At 40.9% G+C, this 20301-nt stretch overlaps 1 protein-coding gene across 4 annotated transcripts in view; it reads left to right on the forward strand.

Moving 5' to 3' along the window:
• The window catches only part of LOC135783638 (uncharacterized), a 69559-nt gene that overhangs the window by 29804 nt on the left and 19454 nt on the right, over positions 1-20301 (forward strand). For 3 of the 4 annotated variants that reach the window (XM_065294391.2, XM_065294394.1, XM_065294392.2), the window contains exons 2-5: positions 7941-8240; positions 9902-10174; positions 10336-10443; positions 10633-10697. In XM_065294391.2, coding sequence (XP_065150463.1) covers positions 7941-8240; positions 9902-10174; positions 10336-10443; positions 10633-10697 — 746 coding nt within the window. The remainder of the gene's footprint in view (positions 1-7940; positions 8241-9901; positions 10175-10335; positions 10444-10632; positions 10698-20301) is intronic. The other variant, XM_065294393.2, reaches the window with a different exon arrangement.

A 20301-nucleotide genomic window follows, 5' to 3' on the forward strand; every position in this document is an offset into this window, starting at 1 on the left:
ACAGTGGAAACCATGTTCTTCCCGGCCAGAAGGGGGCTACCAACAGTAGCCTGTGACCCTGCTGGAGGACTCTCTGCAGTGTTGGAAGAATCAGAGGGATTGGTGGAAATGCATATAGGAGAACCTCTGGCCAATCGTGTCCGAGAGCATCCTGACCCAGAGGGGTGCTCTTCTCCGTCCAGGAGAACCAGAGGGGGCAATGAGTCGATTCCTCTGAGGCAAAGAGATCCACCCCTGCCCTGCCGAAGATGTCCCAGATGCTGAGGACCACATCCGGATGAAGCCGCCACTCCCCCGGCGGAGGCTTGCAACGGTAGAGTAAGTCTGCTGCCTGATACTGCTCCCCAGGCAAATACATCGCCCTCAGGCTGGCCAGGTGTGGCCCTGCCCACAACATGAGGTCCTGGGATGCCTGCAGCAACGGTGCAGACCTGGTGCCTCCTTGGTGGTTTATGTGAGACACAGTCGAGACATTGTCTGATCGCACAAGCACATGCCGGCCTCCAAGGAAGGGAAGGAAAACCTGCAATGCCCTGTGCACAGCCCGCAGTTCCAGAACATTGATGTGCTGTGAGCGCTCCCGCACAGACCACAGCCCCTGAGCTGTTCGATTCTGCCACACAGCACCCCACCCCGAGAGGGAAGCATCTGTTGTGAGGATTCCCCACGGAATGCGATGGAACCCAAGGGCATGCCCTGCAGGAGAAATGACCTTACTCGCCATGGGGCCAGAGCAAGAAGGCAACGACGTGACACCTTGAGTTTCCTGTGCCAGTGCCACTTGACATCTAGATGAAAGCCGTGCAACCACCTCTGGAGGGGACGCAGCGACAGCAGTCCTAGAGGAATCACGGTAGCGGCAGCCGTCAGTTTCCCTAGGAAGCGCCAAAACTCCACATAGCGTAACTGCCTGCCCTCCCGAAACAAGAGAAGAAGGCAGAGGATGTCGTCCACCCGCTGTGGTGATGGGCGAGCCTTCATGGTGATTGCATCGAGAGTCATCCCGAGAAAAAGCGTGCCCTGCGATGGAACCAGGCAACTCTTTGTAAAATTCACCCGGAGGTCCAGGCGGGCCACATGAGAGAGAAGACACGACGTGTCCAGTGCCACCTGAGACTGGGATGGCGCACAGATGAGCCAGTCGTCCAGATATGGGAGAATCTTCATGCCCCGCGACTGCAAGTGCGAGAGGGCTGCCGTCACACACCTGGTGAACACCCGAGGGGAGAGGGAGAGACCGGAACTGGAAATGACGCCCTTGAAAGGCAAACCGCAGAAACTGCCGATGGTGTGAAGCTATAGGGATGTGGAAGTATGGATATGTGGATGGTCATTTTGACCCGGCCATGGCCTGGGGGCCGGCGTCAGAACTGAAGTTTTACCCGTGGGTCCCCGGCCTCTAAAGGTTCCAGAGGCACGACGGGTTGGAAAGGATTGAGGTTGTCCTGAGGGCAGTCGCTCAGGCGCCCGAAAGGTCGGTGCCTGCTGCTGAGCAGGCTGTGGAAGTGGGCGCAGAGACCTTAGGTAGCCCCTGGGGTGAGCCTGTGGATGAGAGCTGCGCTGTGGGACAGCTGGAGGACCTCTAGGCCTGCTAGGAGGTGGAACACTCCTTTGAAGCCTGGACAGCTGCTGTCGAGTCCGTTTGGCTTGGACTGTGCGCTCAAGCGCTTCCAGGGCTGTGGAACCAAACAGCTCTCCTGGTTCCACTGGAAAACTGCGGAGCGTTCTCCTGCAGGCCTCAGTAAGAGGAGATTGTGCCAACCATACCTGGCGGCGAGTCTGCACAGGAGTAGACATCAACTGCCCCAATTCCCTTGACATCAATGCGAATGCCTGTGGTGAAGCAGCTGACAAAGCAAGCATCAGGTGGGACATGGAGTTACAGATGCGTCCCATGCAAGCCGCTGCATCGTGGCCTTACAGAGCAGGTCATCTGTAACCCGGCACTGGGGACGAGGGCACCTAGCATCCGGCCTCAAAGCCTCATCAGGTGAGATGATAAGAGCTGCTATAGTCGGCTCAACTGCTGGCATGCGGTCCAATCCAAACTTTTGTGCATCCTGCATGGCTGCCAGGGTCCGGCCGTCGGACGTTGCATGAGAGAGGGCCTTAGAATCCCTTCAACATGCCTGCAATTCCTTCAAATACTCCTACTATGGGGGTGCAGTAAAGCTGACGGAGGCTGGGACACGCCTGAAAAAAGCACTGGCCGGACCCTGCTGAGTTTGCGGCACGTCCAACTGGAGATGGACTAGAGCCATACGAATGATGGCTCCCATAGAGCAGTCCACATCACCACCAGTAGAGCTATGGGTTGAAGAACGGGAGCCGGCCGCAGAAGGTTGGGAGGCTCCCATCTGTGGAAGTAACTCTGGCTCATATTCATTAAACTGGCCAGCTGACGCTGCCATTGAAAGCACATCGTCCTCCGACTCCAAGGAGGCTGCCGAAGGAACAAAATCATCTGGCCGCTCTGCTCCAGTCCCGGACTGGAAAGCCAGGAAGAGGGACTTCATAGTATTGAGCTCCGCTGTTAGTTGGTCCACTTTAGAGGCACGCCGGGGTCCCTTAGCCTTTTTTGCAGGAGTGGGGCCTGCGGTCTCAGCAGCCTGACGTTTAGACTGCCCAGTCTAATCTGGAGCTAGTCGCTGGGCTGGGGTCAAATGTCCAAGTGACGAAGTAGAGCCCAACAGTTGCTCCACCTCAGCCAGTCTAGCTGCCCTCACTCCCCGAGGCATGATACCACAGTTCATGCAGGGGTCTTCAGAAAGACCCTCCTTTAAATGTTCGAAGCCAAGACATGAGGGCCATAAATCATGGCCATCCTCAAGCTGCAGAGGAGCCATACAGGCCGAGCAGGAGTGGTTGACAACCATGCTGGCGACTGAGAAAAAGAAAAAAGGTAGCCTTAGCGGAAACGCTGCCACCAATTAGTCACAGGGGCACACCTATGCTGGGAGCGAAAGCACTGCCTTCACCAGCTAAGGGTAAACTATCCCAACGAAAATAGACACAGAATGCAGTACAGATGCCGGGAGAGGGAGCGAAAGCACAACCTTCACCAACAAATGTAGCAAAAAAGAAAAAAGATTAGCTTCAGCGGGAACGCTGCCACCAATCTAGTCACTGAGGCACAAATATGCTGGGAACGGGAGCGAGAGCACTGCCTTCACCAGCTTAGGATAACGAAAATAAGACACTAAACGCAGTACCGGTGCCGGGAGCGGAAGCGAAAGCACAACCGTCACCGCAAATGTTGTGAAGCCAGTTAAGGGTAAGTGCTATTAACAAAAAACCGGCACAACCGAGTTGGCACGAAAACACAAAGCGCAGTTAAGCGCCGAAACGATTAACAAAAAACTGGCACAACCAAGTTGTTGCAAAATACACAAAGCGTAGTTAAGCGCCAAACGGTTGACAAAAAACCGACACAACCGAGTTGGTACTAAATACACAAAGCGCAGTTAAAGCGCAAAAAGACGTTGAACAGAATAAACCGGCACAACAGAGTTGGCGCGAAGTAACTACACGAGCGCAGTTGAACAATCAACCAAAAAAGCGTCCGTGTACAACAAATAAACAATAAATCGAGGCAGCGCCCGCAGATGAACCCAATAATGTAAACGGTAAAAGTTAACGTTAGGTTACAAATGTCGGGAGAGGGAGCGAAAACACAGCCATCACCAACAAATGTACCAAACAAGCAGTTATATATAAAGTTTGTAACTCACCTCTCGGTGGATTCCGTTGCGGCCTTTGGAGGGCGAACAACTCGCTGCTCTGCCAAAAAAATGTCACAAGGCCACCAGCAACGAATGAAACACAGTTAGCAATATCCTAGTCTTTTGCTAGCGCAGAAAAAACAACCTGTGAAGCGAGAAGATGAAAAGGAACAGATCCTCTGATGTCACCGGAAGTTATAGACTCTCCGTAGGCATCAGGGGTCACGGGTGACTTTGTTGGTATAAACACTCGACCTGCACATGCGCGAGATGGATCATTCAGTGCTTAAGTACCGCCTCTGGCGGTCAGTAGGGATGAAATAGAACCAGCAACAAGTCAGTGTAGAGCATACAGAACAAGAAGCGATCTACTTTGTTTAACAAGAATTTGGAAGTAATGTGCACATACAGTATACCTTATTGGGCTCTATCTTGAACCCAGCGCAATTGACTTTGTCAGTGACGCATGTATCAATCGTATTTTGCACCGGCGCACAGCGGGGTTTTTCCCTCCACAGACGCACGTCAGCAAACTAGGGAATGAACTTGCGCTCCCTGGGCGGTTCAGCGCAAAAAGGAGGCGTGTTGCGGCGCAAACCATCTCTTATGCTATTTTGCAGTTTCAAAAAACAATTGCGCTACTAACAAAAAAAAACTAGTCTAAAGTCAGTGGCGCGTTGCGCTTTGTTCATTATGCTATTTTAAGGGCGCATGCTTGACCATAATGTATAGCGTGCACAACGCGCATACACTTTGCATCTAATCTACACAGATGCAACAGTTATTTTTGCAAATCATAAATTGTTACACTTAAAAATATTAATTCACGAGATAAGTGAAATCATAGTGGTGAGCATTGTGGTGATAGTTTTTATTTATTGTGTGGCTGCGTTAAAAAATTATCATGCAAATAACGATTAAAATATTTTCATAAGTTTATTGTGTGGCTGTATTACGTTTATTTTATGTAAATAATAATTAAAATGTTTTCACAAGAAACCTTAATGTATGTGAACTTGATTTGTAAGAGTACTTTGGGGTTGGACCTTGCTTGCGTTTCTTGGGTCTGATTTCAAAGCCCCCAAACCCTTTCAGCGGTGAGGGTGGATGCAGCGATGTCCTCTGCTGGCGTCAGGTCATGTGTAGGCAGATCCACCTCCCGTTACACGGCGTGCCCGATTTATGCTGGCAAGCTTGGGATTTACAAGAACGTCGGTCTCCTCGGCTGTGAACCGCTCCTGGCGTGCGCCTGGTAAATCCGTCATAATAATAGCAACCCGCCATGGAACTTGCGCCCTTGCGTTTAAAGGGAATGTTGGATAGCGTTCTGATTGGTTTCTTTGACGTTACGCCCAAACCACACCTATGAATAATGAACCTACTTCAGACCAACCCCTTATTGATTTGCGCCCGGCGCATGAGTTATTTCTCATGCCGGGAAAATAGCAACAGCGCCCAAGATCCGCCCACAAACTCACTTGCGCGTTGCGCTTCGCACTTGCGTTTCAGATCGTTAAAATAGGGCCCATGGTCAGTCAGACCGTCCGCTCTCGTCTAAGGCTACACCAGAGTTACGACCACTACCATCTTTTTTACTCTAAAGTTTACTTTTACACTTATCAATGGAACATGGAAGTGTATAGGCTACCTAACAATAATTATGCTCATGAATACAGAAATAATAAATGATACATCAAACTCTGTGTTAGTATACTGTATGGCTTGTAATCTCTCAAATGTACTACATTAGAGGCGAAGCTTTGCAGGAGCACTAATTATGTGTTCAGAAATATACACTCACCGGCCACTTTATTAGGTACACCTATTCAACTGCGCGTTAATGCAAATTTCTAATCAGCCAATCACATGACAGCAACTCAATACATTCAGGCATGTAGACATGGTCAAGACGATCTGCTGCAGTTCAAATTGAGTGTCAGAATGGGGAAGAAAGGTGATTTAAGTGACTTTGAAAGTGGCATGGTTGTTGGTGCCAGACGGGCTGGTATGAGTATTTCAGAAACTGCTGATCTACTGGGATTTTCACACACAACCATCTCAAGGTTTTACAGAGAATGGTCCGAAAAAGAGAAAATATCCAGTGAGTGTCAGTTCTGTGGGCACAAATGCCTTGTTGATACCAAAGGTCAGAGAAGAATGGCCAGCCTGGTTCGAGCTGATAGAAAGGCAACAGGATCTCAAATAACCACTCGTTACAACCAAGATATACAGAAGAGCATCTCTGAACGCACAACATGTCGAACCATGAGGCGGATGGGCTACAGCAGCAGAAGACCACACCAGGTGCCACTCCTGACAGCTAAGAACAGGAAACTAAGGCTACAATTCACACAGGCTCACCAAAATTGGACAATAGAAGATTTGAAAAACGTTGCCTGGTCTGATGAGTCTTGATTTCTGCTGCCAAATTCAGATGGTAGAGTAAGAATTTGGCGTCAACAACATGAAAGCATGGATACATCCTGCCTTGTATCAACGGTTCAGGCTGGTGGTGGTGGTATAATGGTGTGGGGGATATTTTCTTGGCACACTTTGGGCCCATTAGTACCAATGGAGCATCGTGTATTGTTTCTGACCATGCCCATCTCTTTATGACCACAGTGTACCCATCCTCTGATGGCTACTTCCAGCAGGATAACACGCCATGTCATAAGGCGCAAATCATCTCAGACTGGTTTCTTGAACATGACAATGAGTTCACTGTTCTCAAATGGCCTCCACAGTCACCAGATCTCAACCCAATGGAGCATCTTTGGGATGTGGTGGGACTGGAGCTTCGTGTCCTGGATGTGAAGCCGACAAATGTGCGGCAACTGTGTGATGTAATCATGTCAATATGGACCAAAATCTCTGAGGAATGTTTCCAGTACCTTGTTGAATCTATGCCACGAAGGATTAAGGCAGTTTTGAAGGTAAAAGGGGGTCCAACCCAGTACTAGTAAGGTGTACCTAATAAAGTGGCCGGTGAGTGTATTTCACATTAGATGCTGCTTTCAGACTGTGGTTTGTCCAATCAGATGAAAGGGCCATTTTAGCGCCGACCACTGGTGTAAATGAAATATGAAACACATGAACTGATTTGTATAAAATCTTTAAAAAATTGAGCCGTAATCAAATTTTCCTTTGTTAAACTAAACAGAAAAATGAAACACTAGCCGTTTTTAGTTTCTAGTTTTTTGATTTGATTTTAGATAGGATATCAAATGACCTAAAGATACATGTTACACACAGTGCTGTTCTGTCTGCCTTCCTATTTCCCTTTATTTTACCCAGTCATCGCCCTCCATACTCCAATTCTTTCAGTCCTCTTTACTCCCTCACCTAAACTGTGTTTTTCATCCTCTCCTGACTGTCATTATGCTCATCACTTCATTGTTTAAATACTCTGATGTTTCCTTTGTCCGTTTTTGTCTTTGTTACATGTTGAGTTGGTGTATGTTTGATTATTGTATATTCCACTTGTTCATCATTAAAAGTTAAATGTTTTTGTATCTCATCGTCCTTGTCTTCATCCTCCACCACCAACCATGACAACAGTAAGGGCAATATATTGTATTTACATTTGCACAATTTGCTACCAGCTGTACTGTACATTCTCTATATCATAATTGACAGAGGAGTCAGCCAATCAGCAATAACCATTCCATTTGAGCAATATACCTACCATTTCCAGTTTGTAGATTTGTCATTGCATTTCTGGTTTGTTATTTTATTTCTAATTTGTTATTTTGTTTTCAAATACACTGAATGCCAGCCTCAGGCCATTCAGAAATACTGGATTGTTGGCAGAATCCATTAAGAGTCTGCTCATTTACAAGAAAACACGTCAGATGCACTTGGTGGGTTTTGCATCTGAGCTCTTTATGTTTCCCATCGCTTCACCTCGGAAGACATTTAATAAATATTTGAATTACTTTCTGAAGATAGATTAATGTACATTTGGGAGCTTTAACAATGATGCACTTTAAAAATTATGCACTATCCAATGCCATTATAAATTATTATTTAATATACCTATTTGTTTGGCTGAAAGAAGTCATATACACCTAGGATGGTTTGAGAGTGAGTAAAAGATGAGCTAATTTTCATTATAGGGTAAAATATATTCTTTAAAAATTAATCCACAAAATTTATTCTTTTAGTTATGATATATGTATGCAATATTATGTACCTGAAATTGTTTACTTTGTATTGTAGGACTGTGTGCTGATTTCGAAGTGCATAAGGCAGTTGGGAGCTCCTTGGATCTAATTCCAGATCATCCAAAAACAAATCTTACTTATGTTAAATGGAAATTCAACGACAAAGACTTTGCTGAATATAGTGGAAATAAACTAAAACAGCTGGGAACTAACTTATTTGTCCAAAGGTTGAAGATAAGTGATATAAACATTACAGTTGATAAACTTCAGCTTAAGGACTCTGGATTGTTTTCGGTTGTTCAAGAAGGACACAATGTTCAACATGACACAAAATTAATTCAGCTGCATGTGCATGGTAAGATTAACTGCTTGACTTTATTCTCTCAATGTCATTACAATCAGTGGCGGCTGGTGCTAAAAAATTCCGTCATTTTTTTGATGAACAGCGTTGTAAAGAGTCCTTCACAGTCAGTTATTATCCGTCATTTCATGTTTTAATTATTTTCATTTTCGTTCACATGTCCATTTCTAATCATAAACTTACAAGACGAGCATACACGTCAAATGTGTTTATTCATTTGTTTAGAGAACAGATGTTCAGCAGCCATGCGCAGACCAATCAGTGTATGACATCAAAATATCGCGAGAATGTTTAGAAACCAGGGCGTCATTTGAGCAACACACTGCCACCAACTGGACATACATAGGAATTACATTCTCAAGTGGAGTTGTATGGGCAATCTGCCAAAATGGCGTTCAGATTTTTCTTTATTCTGCTTCAATTTTCTCTGTCAAAGACTTTTCGTTTAACGCGACCGAACACACACAAAAAGAGACATTAAATTTGCCTAATCACAGACTCGTACCTTTCTTTTTGCTTTTATAGCAATAGCACAAGCACATTTTCCCTCACAACAGGGAGTACATACAGTCCATCAGCTCAATATGCATAGTTCGTGAAGTTTCCTTAAAAACAGTGGTTTTCTCGTGTGTGCTTTTTTAAACTCTACAACAACAAAACTAACAACAAAGTTGACCAAGCCACGGAATATACTGGATTATATGAGCTCTCGCTCTCATTATGTCCATGCAACACAAGCTCAAACGCGCCACAAAAGTTCATGTCGTGCACGTCAATCACGCATTCAGACTTTAAAACAGCAAACAGGTAAAAAAAATAAAACTCAAGACTTACATGATATCCAGCTAGCCAACTCCGTTTGCCATGAGAAGTGGTGGAGCACCACACAGGCTGCCATCATTTGACTCCGTTGGTCAATCTGGTCCAAGCTTCTTAATCCTTTATTTATTCATCAATTAAATACCTTGTATAGGCTGATTTTGTAAGGATAAAAGCATATTTTCCTTCATCTCAAGATATTTCACTTGCTTTCAGTGATCTGTACTGTACATAGCTATCAAGTTAACACAGCAATCTCCAACGCGGTTATGAGACTCTGAGAACGATCCAATCACAGGAGGTAAAAAACATTAAAAGCAATATTGATTCGCTTACAACATAAGTGGGCGTGTTTGGGGCGCACAGTCCTGCGCCCCAGGGCGGATCCGAAACCAGCCACTTAGAGCTCAGCCTCAGGTCACATGTTTTTACCCTTTTTCCTGACCTACATAGACACTCATTAGGGGTGCGCCCCAGACACACAAACATGACACACACACAGTGAACTCAGTTTTGATGATTGATTGTTTTAAATAAATTATAACATGACTAACAGTGAAATAGTACAACTAAATGATTTTATTTTGTATTAATTTGCACTATATATTTAACTTTTTGGTAACATGTTAAAGTAGCTTTCCTCTCTGGCCAGCTTTAAGGGGGCGGCGCCCCCTAGTGACCAGCCGCCACTGGTTACAATATTACTCAGCAAACTTAAACAATGTATACACATGTATAATTAAACATAAATGAAGCAACATATAATAAGGTAAACATATTAACCTATCACAGCATTTTCTCTTGTCATCTGAATCTTTTTGTATTTTCTTATACAGATCTCATCAGAAGTGTAACAATTGAGCACAATGAAATCTGGTTACAATCAAAAAACATATGCACATTTCATCTTCAGTGTCTGGTGTCCGCTAATTTACATGCATCCTACTACTGGAGTGGCTATATGAATAGTAATGGATCACACTTAAATTTCAGTCTAACTCCAGAAGGGAGTGCCACATTAAACTGCACAGCCAGGAACAAAGTCAGTGTTAATTATACTACTAAGACTGTGAAGTGCTCAGAGACACTTGGACAAGGTATGTCATTTGGTAGGTCTCCTATACAGATTTGTTTTTGCAGATAACACATGCTTTTTTGTATGAGTATCTTACTTTTTACAAAGCCAGTTTTACAATACTGTTTAAGTTTTTATTTTAATGTTAGAATGGTATTATATTTGACTACAATTTGGTTTAATTAAACATTGCAGGTTTTCTAAAGAAGAACTTGTTGCCCATTTCAATAGTCGCTGGAGCTGTGTGTATTGCCGTGGCCATTGGAATCATAGCAGTGTGCTATAGGCGCAGGACTCAGAAAGGTGTGTTTGAAAAGTGTGAGCATAATATAAGTTCTACTGTAACAATTATAATGTCATTTTGTCATAATGTTATAATCATTTTCTTCTGATGTACAGCATTACAGAGATAGTTTACACCAAAATTAAAATCATCTCCTCACCCTCATGTCATTCCAAACATGAATGATATAGTATTTTACATTCTTTCAGGAAAGGGGGAGAGTGAGGCTGGAATTACAGTGTATGAAGATGTAAACGTTGAGCCTGTTGCAAAGGTGAGCTGCCTATTCCAGTGGGCCTGCTGTATTGGATTAGCTATTCACCTTTAAAGCAGTGGCGGCGCCAGGGAGGAGCTAGGTGGTGCTGTAGCTCCTGCTATAATATCAATAGCACCCGCCCAGCACCCCCAACAAATGTCTGTAATTTTTTATATTTATATTTTAATGTCATGTTTGAATAGTGTTTTCGTGTTGTTAAAAAGGGAGTTAAATAATAATTTAAAAATATATATTAAGCTAAAATATCATGACGCCCAAACATGTGATCTTCTTTGGCCAATGGGTGCAGCGCCCGATGAACTTTTGACCTTAACGCACGGGAGTTTGTTTTTGATAGAGAGTTTAGAAATTTAGCCAAGTAAAATACACCAAAATGGATACACCAAAAACTACCCGAGGAACAGCAGTGGACACACTAGGACCAGTAATCTGGCACTTTTGGCTATAAATACGAAGAGAACGAGGACCCTTGACTGTGTCAACATTATTGATGATGCTGTTTTGATGTGAAGACGTCTATGATAAGTGCTTGATTTTCCCCTCTGTTGGCTATTACAAATTGAATTAATTTGGTGTTGAAAGAACAAATCTTGGCTCTGCATTGTTACATCAATAGGTTGCCCATACGTGTCATTCTTCACGGACGCGTCCGGTCCAGGATTTCGGTGCGTCTTCCGGAAGTCGTATTTGTTGACCGCATACGCCATTCAGTTAAAAACATAAGATATGCAATCGTAGTTTCATTCTTACCTTAAAATGTAACGGTTGCTTTTCTGTAATAATAATAATAATCCTCTATGACGTATGCAGCAGACAAATACGACTTCCAGAAGATGCACCCGAAATCCTGGACAGGACGCGTCCGGGTCCGGTAAGAATGGCACGTATGGTCATCCTATGATGCTCCAACAATAGAAACAATGCTGATTCATCACTAGTGTTGGTAACTGGCTGTGTGATTTCGTGATCTGAGCATTTTAAGCTGAAGCGTGCAGAATGTCTGTTGCTGCGTTTGCTGCTCCGTTGTATTCAGGGCTAGACTGTGACAGATCAGTGAAATATTATTTTCAGGGGTTTACATTGGCAGGCTTATGTATGTTGTAACTATGGCCCTTGTGTTGAATACTTTTACATAGTCGTGGAACGAGTATAGGCTAATGCGGGCGTGCACGCGTGTATAAAGGGTGGTCCGATGCGACCTCCTTAATGAAATGCCCCAAAATTTAAAGCACCTTCTCTTAAGTGTTGAGCATCCCCATAGCACCTGCATCAGAAAATCTCTGGAGCCGCCACTGCTTTAAAGTATCCTTAACACTCGGGCGCGGCAAACTCTTTATTTTTCAATCACTCTGCAAAGAGACTTAGATTGGTCTGCTGATTTTTGACATACAGATATGATTTATTCATCAATTAAAACGTTAAAGTGTCTAGTTTTGTTCTGTCCAGTCCCATTAAAAACAGAATGTTGTGCTTTTCGCAAAATTAAGAAAATAAACATGATGCGCGTTTTGTTCTCTTTCCCTCAGTGAAGTCCTTTCAGAAACACGTCAGAAAAATTAACTGTAACTTAAAGAATACTTGTCATAGAAACAAAAGATAAATGTCTACATAATGCTTGGAATGTCTGCTTTTAAATGATGTAAGTGAGATCGAAACTGTCAATGCAGTCCTGCAGTCAATGGATACGCAACCCACAATCCAGTCTCTCTATTCCTTGTTATGCTGAGTTGTTTCATCCGAGTGCATCAAACATGACATCTAAATCCTTATTTACTTGCATATGTGTGTCAGTATCTCCAGACGCGAGTGTTTTCTTTGTCTTTCCGTCAAACATTTCACACTACGGGAACGCACATACACAAACACGCGAGTCAGGAAATTTTTGGTATTCTTATAAAATACGCGATTGCAAACAGTACAATCCTTATTTAGTTGCGTCTTAGCATATATATACAGCAGGTTTATTAAACACAGGATCACTGGCGTGTGCACACATACTGCTTTCATGATCAACACATGAGGGAGTAATGGCGGCGGCGGCGGCTGTAAACAAACATTGATAAGTTATCACCCTTGTCCCTTGTTGTGTTTCTACTATAATGATTACAAAAACACAAACAAAAGTCCAGACAACTATAGGCTGTTCTTCTTTTGAGCTTTTTAATGCACAAAAGTAAACCTCTCGCTGGCCAACCAAACACTAACCCTGTGTTCATTAGATTTTTCTCAGTGAATGCGACTGAGGGTAGAGCCCTGCATTTCAGCCCAAGCCCGATGAGGCCTGACCTTTTTACACACCCCGGGTCGGGTTTCGGGCCAATTTTAACATCACAGCTGATAGGCGGGCGGACCTCTGGCTTATTTAGGCTTCTCCATCTTTTTATATTTTTCAATTTAATTAAAATAACCTTTTGACAGACGATGATTGCAAAACAAACATAGTAAAACTTTTAACCTATAGCACGAGTCCGCTATAAGCACAGCCAGCCACACATTTACCATGCAGCTGTTGCGTATTTAACAGCAGGACCTTCAGCGCACAGGGAAAAAATATTAATGGAGGACTAGATTAAAACCTTGGATACTGCGCATAATCTATGCAAACAGCATCCAAGACATAATCTATAACACACACATATATATATATATATATATATATATATATATATATATATATATATATATAAATATATACATAGCGAAGTTGTTAGATAAGGCAGGTAGGTTGCATGTTTATTCGGTTTCATGTTTATTTCGTTTCGTTTTGTAGCTATAGCCCTTTAAATGTTTTTATTTCTGCACCCGTTGCAGCTGCGAGCAGCAGAGCAACCTGCCTCTGCTTTTTAAAAATAGTGTGTGTTGATAATAAACGTTTAAACTAACACTGTGATATGCTGAAAATATATATTTTATATAGTTGTTATTATAGCCAAGTGAAGTGTTGATTTGAGAGTTCAATTCATCAAACATGTCGTCAACTTGCTGTCGGCTGCTAACCGCTTTTTGGTTATCATAAAAAAACTTTAACAAACAAAAATACTCTAAAATGTAAATAAAAAAAGAAATATAACTATTTTGCCATTTAAAACAAATCTGAACTGCTTTAATTGCTGCAAGAGTAGTACAGCTGTGTAAGGAACAGTGTTGGGAGTAACGCATTACAAAATATAATATATTACAGTAATATATTAGTTTTTGCTGTAACGCAGTAATATAACGCATTACTAATAAAATGTTGGTAATATTTTACTCGTTACAGTCTTAGTAACAAGCGCGTTACAACAATGCATTTCAAAAATAGACGTGTTATTTTATTTTTTATTTTTTTTTACCAATGCGCGCGACCAGCATCCACACAGAAAAAGCTGCGGGTAAAATAGTAATGGCTGCGTCCCAAACAGCATACTTCTATACTATATAGTAGGCGTAAAGCACTACTTCTCGTACTCTTTGCCTACTATATAGTATGGAAGTAGGCGGTTTGGGACGCAGCGTATGTCTGTTTCCAGGTGCTGTATGCAGCGTGTTCATTTTTACTTTAATTTTGTATTTGACCCGTTTCTTAAAGAGCCGAATCTGGGAAGTCCGCGGCTGTATAGACGGTTTCAGCAGTAACAACATAAACAAGCCGCTGTCGCGGTCCGCACGTAACTTCTGGTAAACTCCGCTAATATTAAATAACAACGAAGTACTTTAAACGTTATATAAAAGCAAAAAAACAACAACACACAGATTACCTAGGAGACCAAAACATTTGTTATTTTCGACGAGGAATTTGTTCAAGAGATCAGTTTAGCAACTGATCATTAAAAAACGAAACCGGAAGTAAAGTTCGGATCCAGACGTGTATCACGTGCGTCCGATGAAACCGTCTATAAGCATTAACTAAAGTGGTCGCAATCAGGTCCGGTAGTGCCGCACACGCAAAATACTGCGAATGAGAGCACTAAGTAAAAGCAACAGAAAGTTTCTATCGGTCTCCTGTGCTGCCTTAACCTCAGAGGTAAAGAGACTTTTAGAAATCTTGCCAGTAAAATCCATTTCACCACACCAGCAATTACAAGGTAAGCTAACGTTGCTATGGTTACAGTCCATATACATAATAGATTGCTAGGCTATTCCTATGCTATCTACAGTTTTATTAATAAACAGCAACCTAAACTACAACATAACATTAATATAGACTTAAACATGGTTATTTCAATAGTACATTTGAACATCACTGTTCAAAGTTTTACCAGCCTTTGTATGGGAGCCTATATTCATTGTTTGGCAAAAAGCAGTGTTCCTCTGTTTGTCTGTGTTTTATATGTTAGTCTACATGTAATCCTCATATTGTACTGAAATGAGCTGTATTCCTTGAGGCCTAATCCTCCAATAGCACTTTTTGATAAGTTGTGTCAACCCAGTGCATGCCAGGTTTGTGCTGTGAATCTGAATTAAAAGTGAATTAAAGAAAAGAAATGAAAAGAGGTTGCGTGTCTTGCCATGTTATTAGTCTATAGGTTGCATTATAGTGGGCTCTAGCTTTATTGTGTTAAGTATGTGTACCATCATTTACCAGACTTTTACCAGATCATTTGTCCATGTTTATGACTCTTGACAGTCATTGTTACTGTTTTTTGCCATAAGGTATTCACAGTGCCTATTCAAAGCTCGAGGGCCAACACATAACTTCTAGATTTATAAGCATCAATAAATTACATTTTAACATTTTATAATGCCTAGTCATACTTCTGTTATTTTGATGAAAGTAACTCAAAAGTAACGCAAAAGTAGTGTAACTCATTACAGTTCAGAGTCAGTAATATTGTAATGTAACTAATTACTTTCAAATGACAGTAATTTGTCATATATAATGTATTACACTTTGGAAGTAACTTGCCCAACACTGGTAAGGAATCTGTGTAAGGAGTTATTTTTTGCTATTTCTGCGGATTTCTTTTGCAAAATCTATGCAGAATTTTGCAGAATAATTAAAAATGTTTTAAAACGATCTGAGAGAATGTGCGCTGTGAATATTACAAAACAATAAAATATTTTATAATTACATTTTATTAAAGGATTACCCTGAATTAAACTGGACCAACATGAACCAACAGATAATGGAGAATATGCTGTCACGACCATAGAGTTTTATATAAAATACATATATTACTGTCTACAGTGTAACAGTAAAAAGAAAAAGCGTCTCATAATGAATGTAGCCTTTATCAAGATAATTTCATCTGTTTAACAACACAATGTATATTTATCTTGTAAACGGATTTGAAATAATAAATAATTGTCGCGTCACTTAGCAATAGAGACGATAGAGATCTCATTATCTTTTCCGCGGTAAGTTTAATTTCAAATTCAAGTTTTACATATTAAATATTAAATAGGATAAGGAAAACTTTATTGTCTGTCACAAGTGACAGAAATTTGTCTTTGACAAGACAGGCTCAAATAACATTAAAACAGTAAAAAAACATATACAAAGACAAATAGACAGTAAACAATTTCACTCTACAACATACATGTGCAAAATACAAAAAATATGTTTTGATCTATAAATAATCATTTAATATAGTAATGGCCGTAGGAATAAAAGATTTTTTGTATACATTTTTCCTTGCAAGTGGGACCCTATAACGTCGACCTGATGGTAGTAGCTGAAATGATTGATTAAGTGGATGTGTTGGGTCCTGTATGATTGTAGTGGCTATCCTCAACACTGACCGTCTGTGAAGTTCTGTTAAGGGGGGTTGAGGGAAGCCTATTATCTTGCTGGCTTGGTTTATTATACGTGCCAGTTTTGTTTTATACTTAACGGTAAGGACATTATACCAGGCTGAAATATTAAAAGTTAGTAAGGATTCAATGAGTGATTGATAAACCCTGATTAAAATGTCCTTACTCACATTAAAATCTCTAAGTTTCCTCAACAGATGTAGACGCTGCTGGGCTTTTTTATACACAGTGTCTACATGCTGTGAGAAGGACATAGATGTATCAATTTCTGTTCCAAGGTATTTAAAAACATTAACTTGTTCAACTGGCTTGCCATTGATACTAAGTGGTTGAAACATGTACTGTGTACTCTTAATTTCCCTACTCTGATAGCACAGCTCCTTGGTTTTATCGATATTAAGGTCTAAAGAGATGTTTTGGAATGTTGTGACCAGATTGTTAACTGTCTGATGGTAGTCAGACAGTGCCTTCGCGTCAGACAGGTGGGCTACTAAGGCCATATCATCAGCATACTTTAAAAGGATCATTCCTTCCCTGTTACATGAGATATTATTTGTGTAAACAGAAAAAAGAAAAGGAGATAAAACACATCCTTGGGGGAGTCCAGTATTTAAAATCTGTTTCCTAGAATTAAAACCATTCACACGCACCTGTTGTGGTCTATCCTGTAAAAAGTTCTTAATCCATAAAATCAGTGTTGGGTGGACCTGAAGCTCATCTAGGTGGTGCAAAAGTGTATATATATGTACAGTATTAAAATAGTTTGTGCTTTCTCTCATAAAAACCTCACAGCAAACAGCACAGACTTCTACTCACAAACACACGCAACGCAGTGACTATATCTGCGGTCACAGATTCCTAATGGGGAGAATTAGGAATTCTATTTTCCTCTATTTTTCTCTATAAGGCCTATATTTTCTTCTTTTTCTTTCTTTTCTTTTCTTTTCTTTTCTTTTCTGAGCACCGGACTTGTGCTGAGTCTGACCGGACATTTTGAGCGTACTGAACTTCAAATCACTTGTGCTGAGTCTGACCGGACATTTTGAGCGTACTGAACTTCAAATCAAACCCCCCCACCCTGGGCCCGGGACAACAGACCCGTTTGTCCCCCCTGTCGGCGGGTGTGTTCATTACGATGGCCAAACAGTACCCTTTACCATGCTTACTATGGTTTTTAAAGGTATACTTGTGAAATTAATAGAAAATATTTCAATAAATATTGAACACACACACACACACACACACACACACACATTTATACAGTATATAGTGTGTGTGTGTGTGTGTGTGTGTGTGTGTGTGTGTGTGTGTGTGTGTGTGTGTGTGTGTGTGTGTGTGTGTGTGTGTGTGTGTGTGTGTGTGTGTGTGTGTGTGTGTGTGTGTGTGTGTGTGTGTGTGTGTTTACTATTGAAAATTTTTGTTATAAATTCCCAAGTAAACCTTATCATGGTTTTACTACAGAGAAAGTTACATTCCTGTTGAACATTCCTACAAGGCTCATTATGTGGCTCATTATGCAACTCTTTTGTTCTCCAGCTGTCAATCTGGATTATTCAGGAGCTTTCCCGCCTCCACGCATACGGCCTTTCCCAAGCAAAAGTGTCTTAGAAATTGTAAATCAATATATTGTTTTATGTGAATAAGTAGGCCAAATGATTTTTACATCATTTTAAAGAAAAAACACTAGACTACTAGATCCTGTTTTAAAAAGTCTTTGGAAAACATGTTTAGAAGGAGTTTTGTGGCTTATATCAGTGACTTAAAAAATTTACTTTTTCAAAAACCACGCATAAACATTTTTCTCTTAAAAATAAAAAAATGTACATACATGTTGATCATATAATATTGTAGCCCAGTTTGTGCTGAACACAGTTTTATGACACTTTTGCCATTAATATGTTTTTAAGCAACTGAAAAAAGCACAAATGTCAGTGCATGTCAAAACTTCCCCAGGGGTTTCACAAAATGCCTTCCAGGATTTTTTTAATACATTTATCTGACGGGATAACTCGTCAATGGCGGGGAAAGAGTTTAAATGTCATAAGAATGTAAATCACTTTAGTACAAAACCGTTTCCATTAGAGAGGGAATATTTTCCACTTGGAAATGATAAGGGAAATTTTTATAATTAAAAGGTACATTCACTCCATATAGTTACTGCTGTAATTACAAGATGTGTAAAAAGCATTCACGTCCTCATAGAGTTCGTAAATTCAACTAGTTTTTGAAGCCAGATGCGTCAGCGTTTTACACCATCCAAATTGAAGTATGTTACTCACAAGTTAAATGTGTCCGAATTCACTTTTACTAATTTAACGACGGGAAAAACGGTAAAAGGGTTGTCCCTATTCTCGTAATGAGTAATGGTCGTACAAACGTAATGTGCAATAAACCAAGAGAGTCTCAGCTCTCGTCTTCTTTAAAAGCCAGTTGCACTCACGCCATGCCGATTCCCCATTTAGATGGAACTTATAAACTGGAAAACAAAACGGAGGAAGAAGACCCCCACTTTAAGATAGATGTTAAAAAATTGCGTTGTTTTAATTTGTATTGAAATTTTTTATTAAAACCTTAAAAAAAGTTGTTTTCTCTCAGTCATGGAAGTAAATAGCAGGCTTTTAATTGCTGTAAATGGAAGCATAGCCTACATGATCATGGTAATCTCAAAGAGTAATGTACAAATATGCAACAAAAGGTTTGTACTCTTTAAAATACTTTATTTTTAACAAGAGATAAAGAATTTTAAAAAATGTAAAAAAAATTAAAAGCTCCTGATTTTTTCAGGAGAATCAGAGACGGTTGAGATGTAAAATTCTCTTCAAAGTATTTTATTAAAGAATTGTGTCAGACAGCTTGAAACACAATACTGGTCATAGGGTGTATACACCTGCATTGGTAAAATGATGATGACCATGACTATGACAATGACCCAGTTCTGAGTTTTTCAGTGATTTAAATAGTGCCCCCGTTTTAGTAGCCCTCCCATTCGAACAATCTGTTTGTACTGTGCCTGTATCTTTGCAACCTTTAAGTTGCTACACAAAAAGACAGCCATTGCTGGTTAAACACAATGCCTTTGTTTTCTAATGCGTCATAAAGCTATCTTGCTATTCTTACCAAGGTCACATGTCTCCCATCCCGGCCTAGCTGTGGAAAAACACTGTCATGTGCAAGCATCAGAGAGACAACTTAATTCATGTAGACTTCAACCATAAAACACATTAAAAGTATACTTTATATAAAACATTTATACTAAGCTTAAGATAAAACACTCAAAATTTCTCCACCATATCTCCCCCCTTCGGAAACTAAATGTTTTCGATAACCACCCTGCAAATATGACTGATGATACCAGAGAAGCCGGGCTAGGTACTTTAAAAAAAGAATCAAAGAATAAAATACCCCTGACAGTTCGGGCCAGACCCTCAGTCACTTTTCTAGTTTCAACAGTCATTTCACACCGGTTATCCTTTAAATGATAATTAACAACCTGTAAAAAAAGTAATGATTAACAACATATAAAAATAACATAACATTCAATTTTAAATCTAAAGCAAGCATATCATGTTTTCAAAAAATTCTTTTCACTTTCTGGTAAGCCGTGCTAGGTGGATGTTTTACCTCCACCCCCAGGAGATTCCTGGACCATCAGTCACTTACCAGGCTTGTTACACTGTCATCACACCGTGGACAGTGATGCTTAAAACCATCCCTTTCCCTATTTTACACACACTTCAGGTTTGCAACTTGCATTACTAATAAAAGATTATAACTTGTAATAAAAATAATAAATGCAAAAGATAATACCTTGTAAATAAATGATAACAAACGCAAAAAATTATAAATGTTAATAAAAAAGAATAAATGC

The sequence above is a fragment of the Paramisgurnus dabryanus genome, chromosome 2 (assembly GCF_030506205.2).
Source record: "Paramisgurnus dabryanus chromosome 2, PD_genome_1.1, whole genome shotgun sequence".
NCBI lineage: Eukaryota > Metazoa > Chordata > Actinopteri > Cypriniformes > Cobitidae > Paramisgurnus > Paramisgurnus dabryanus.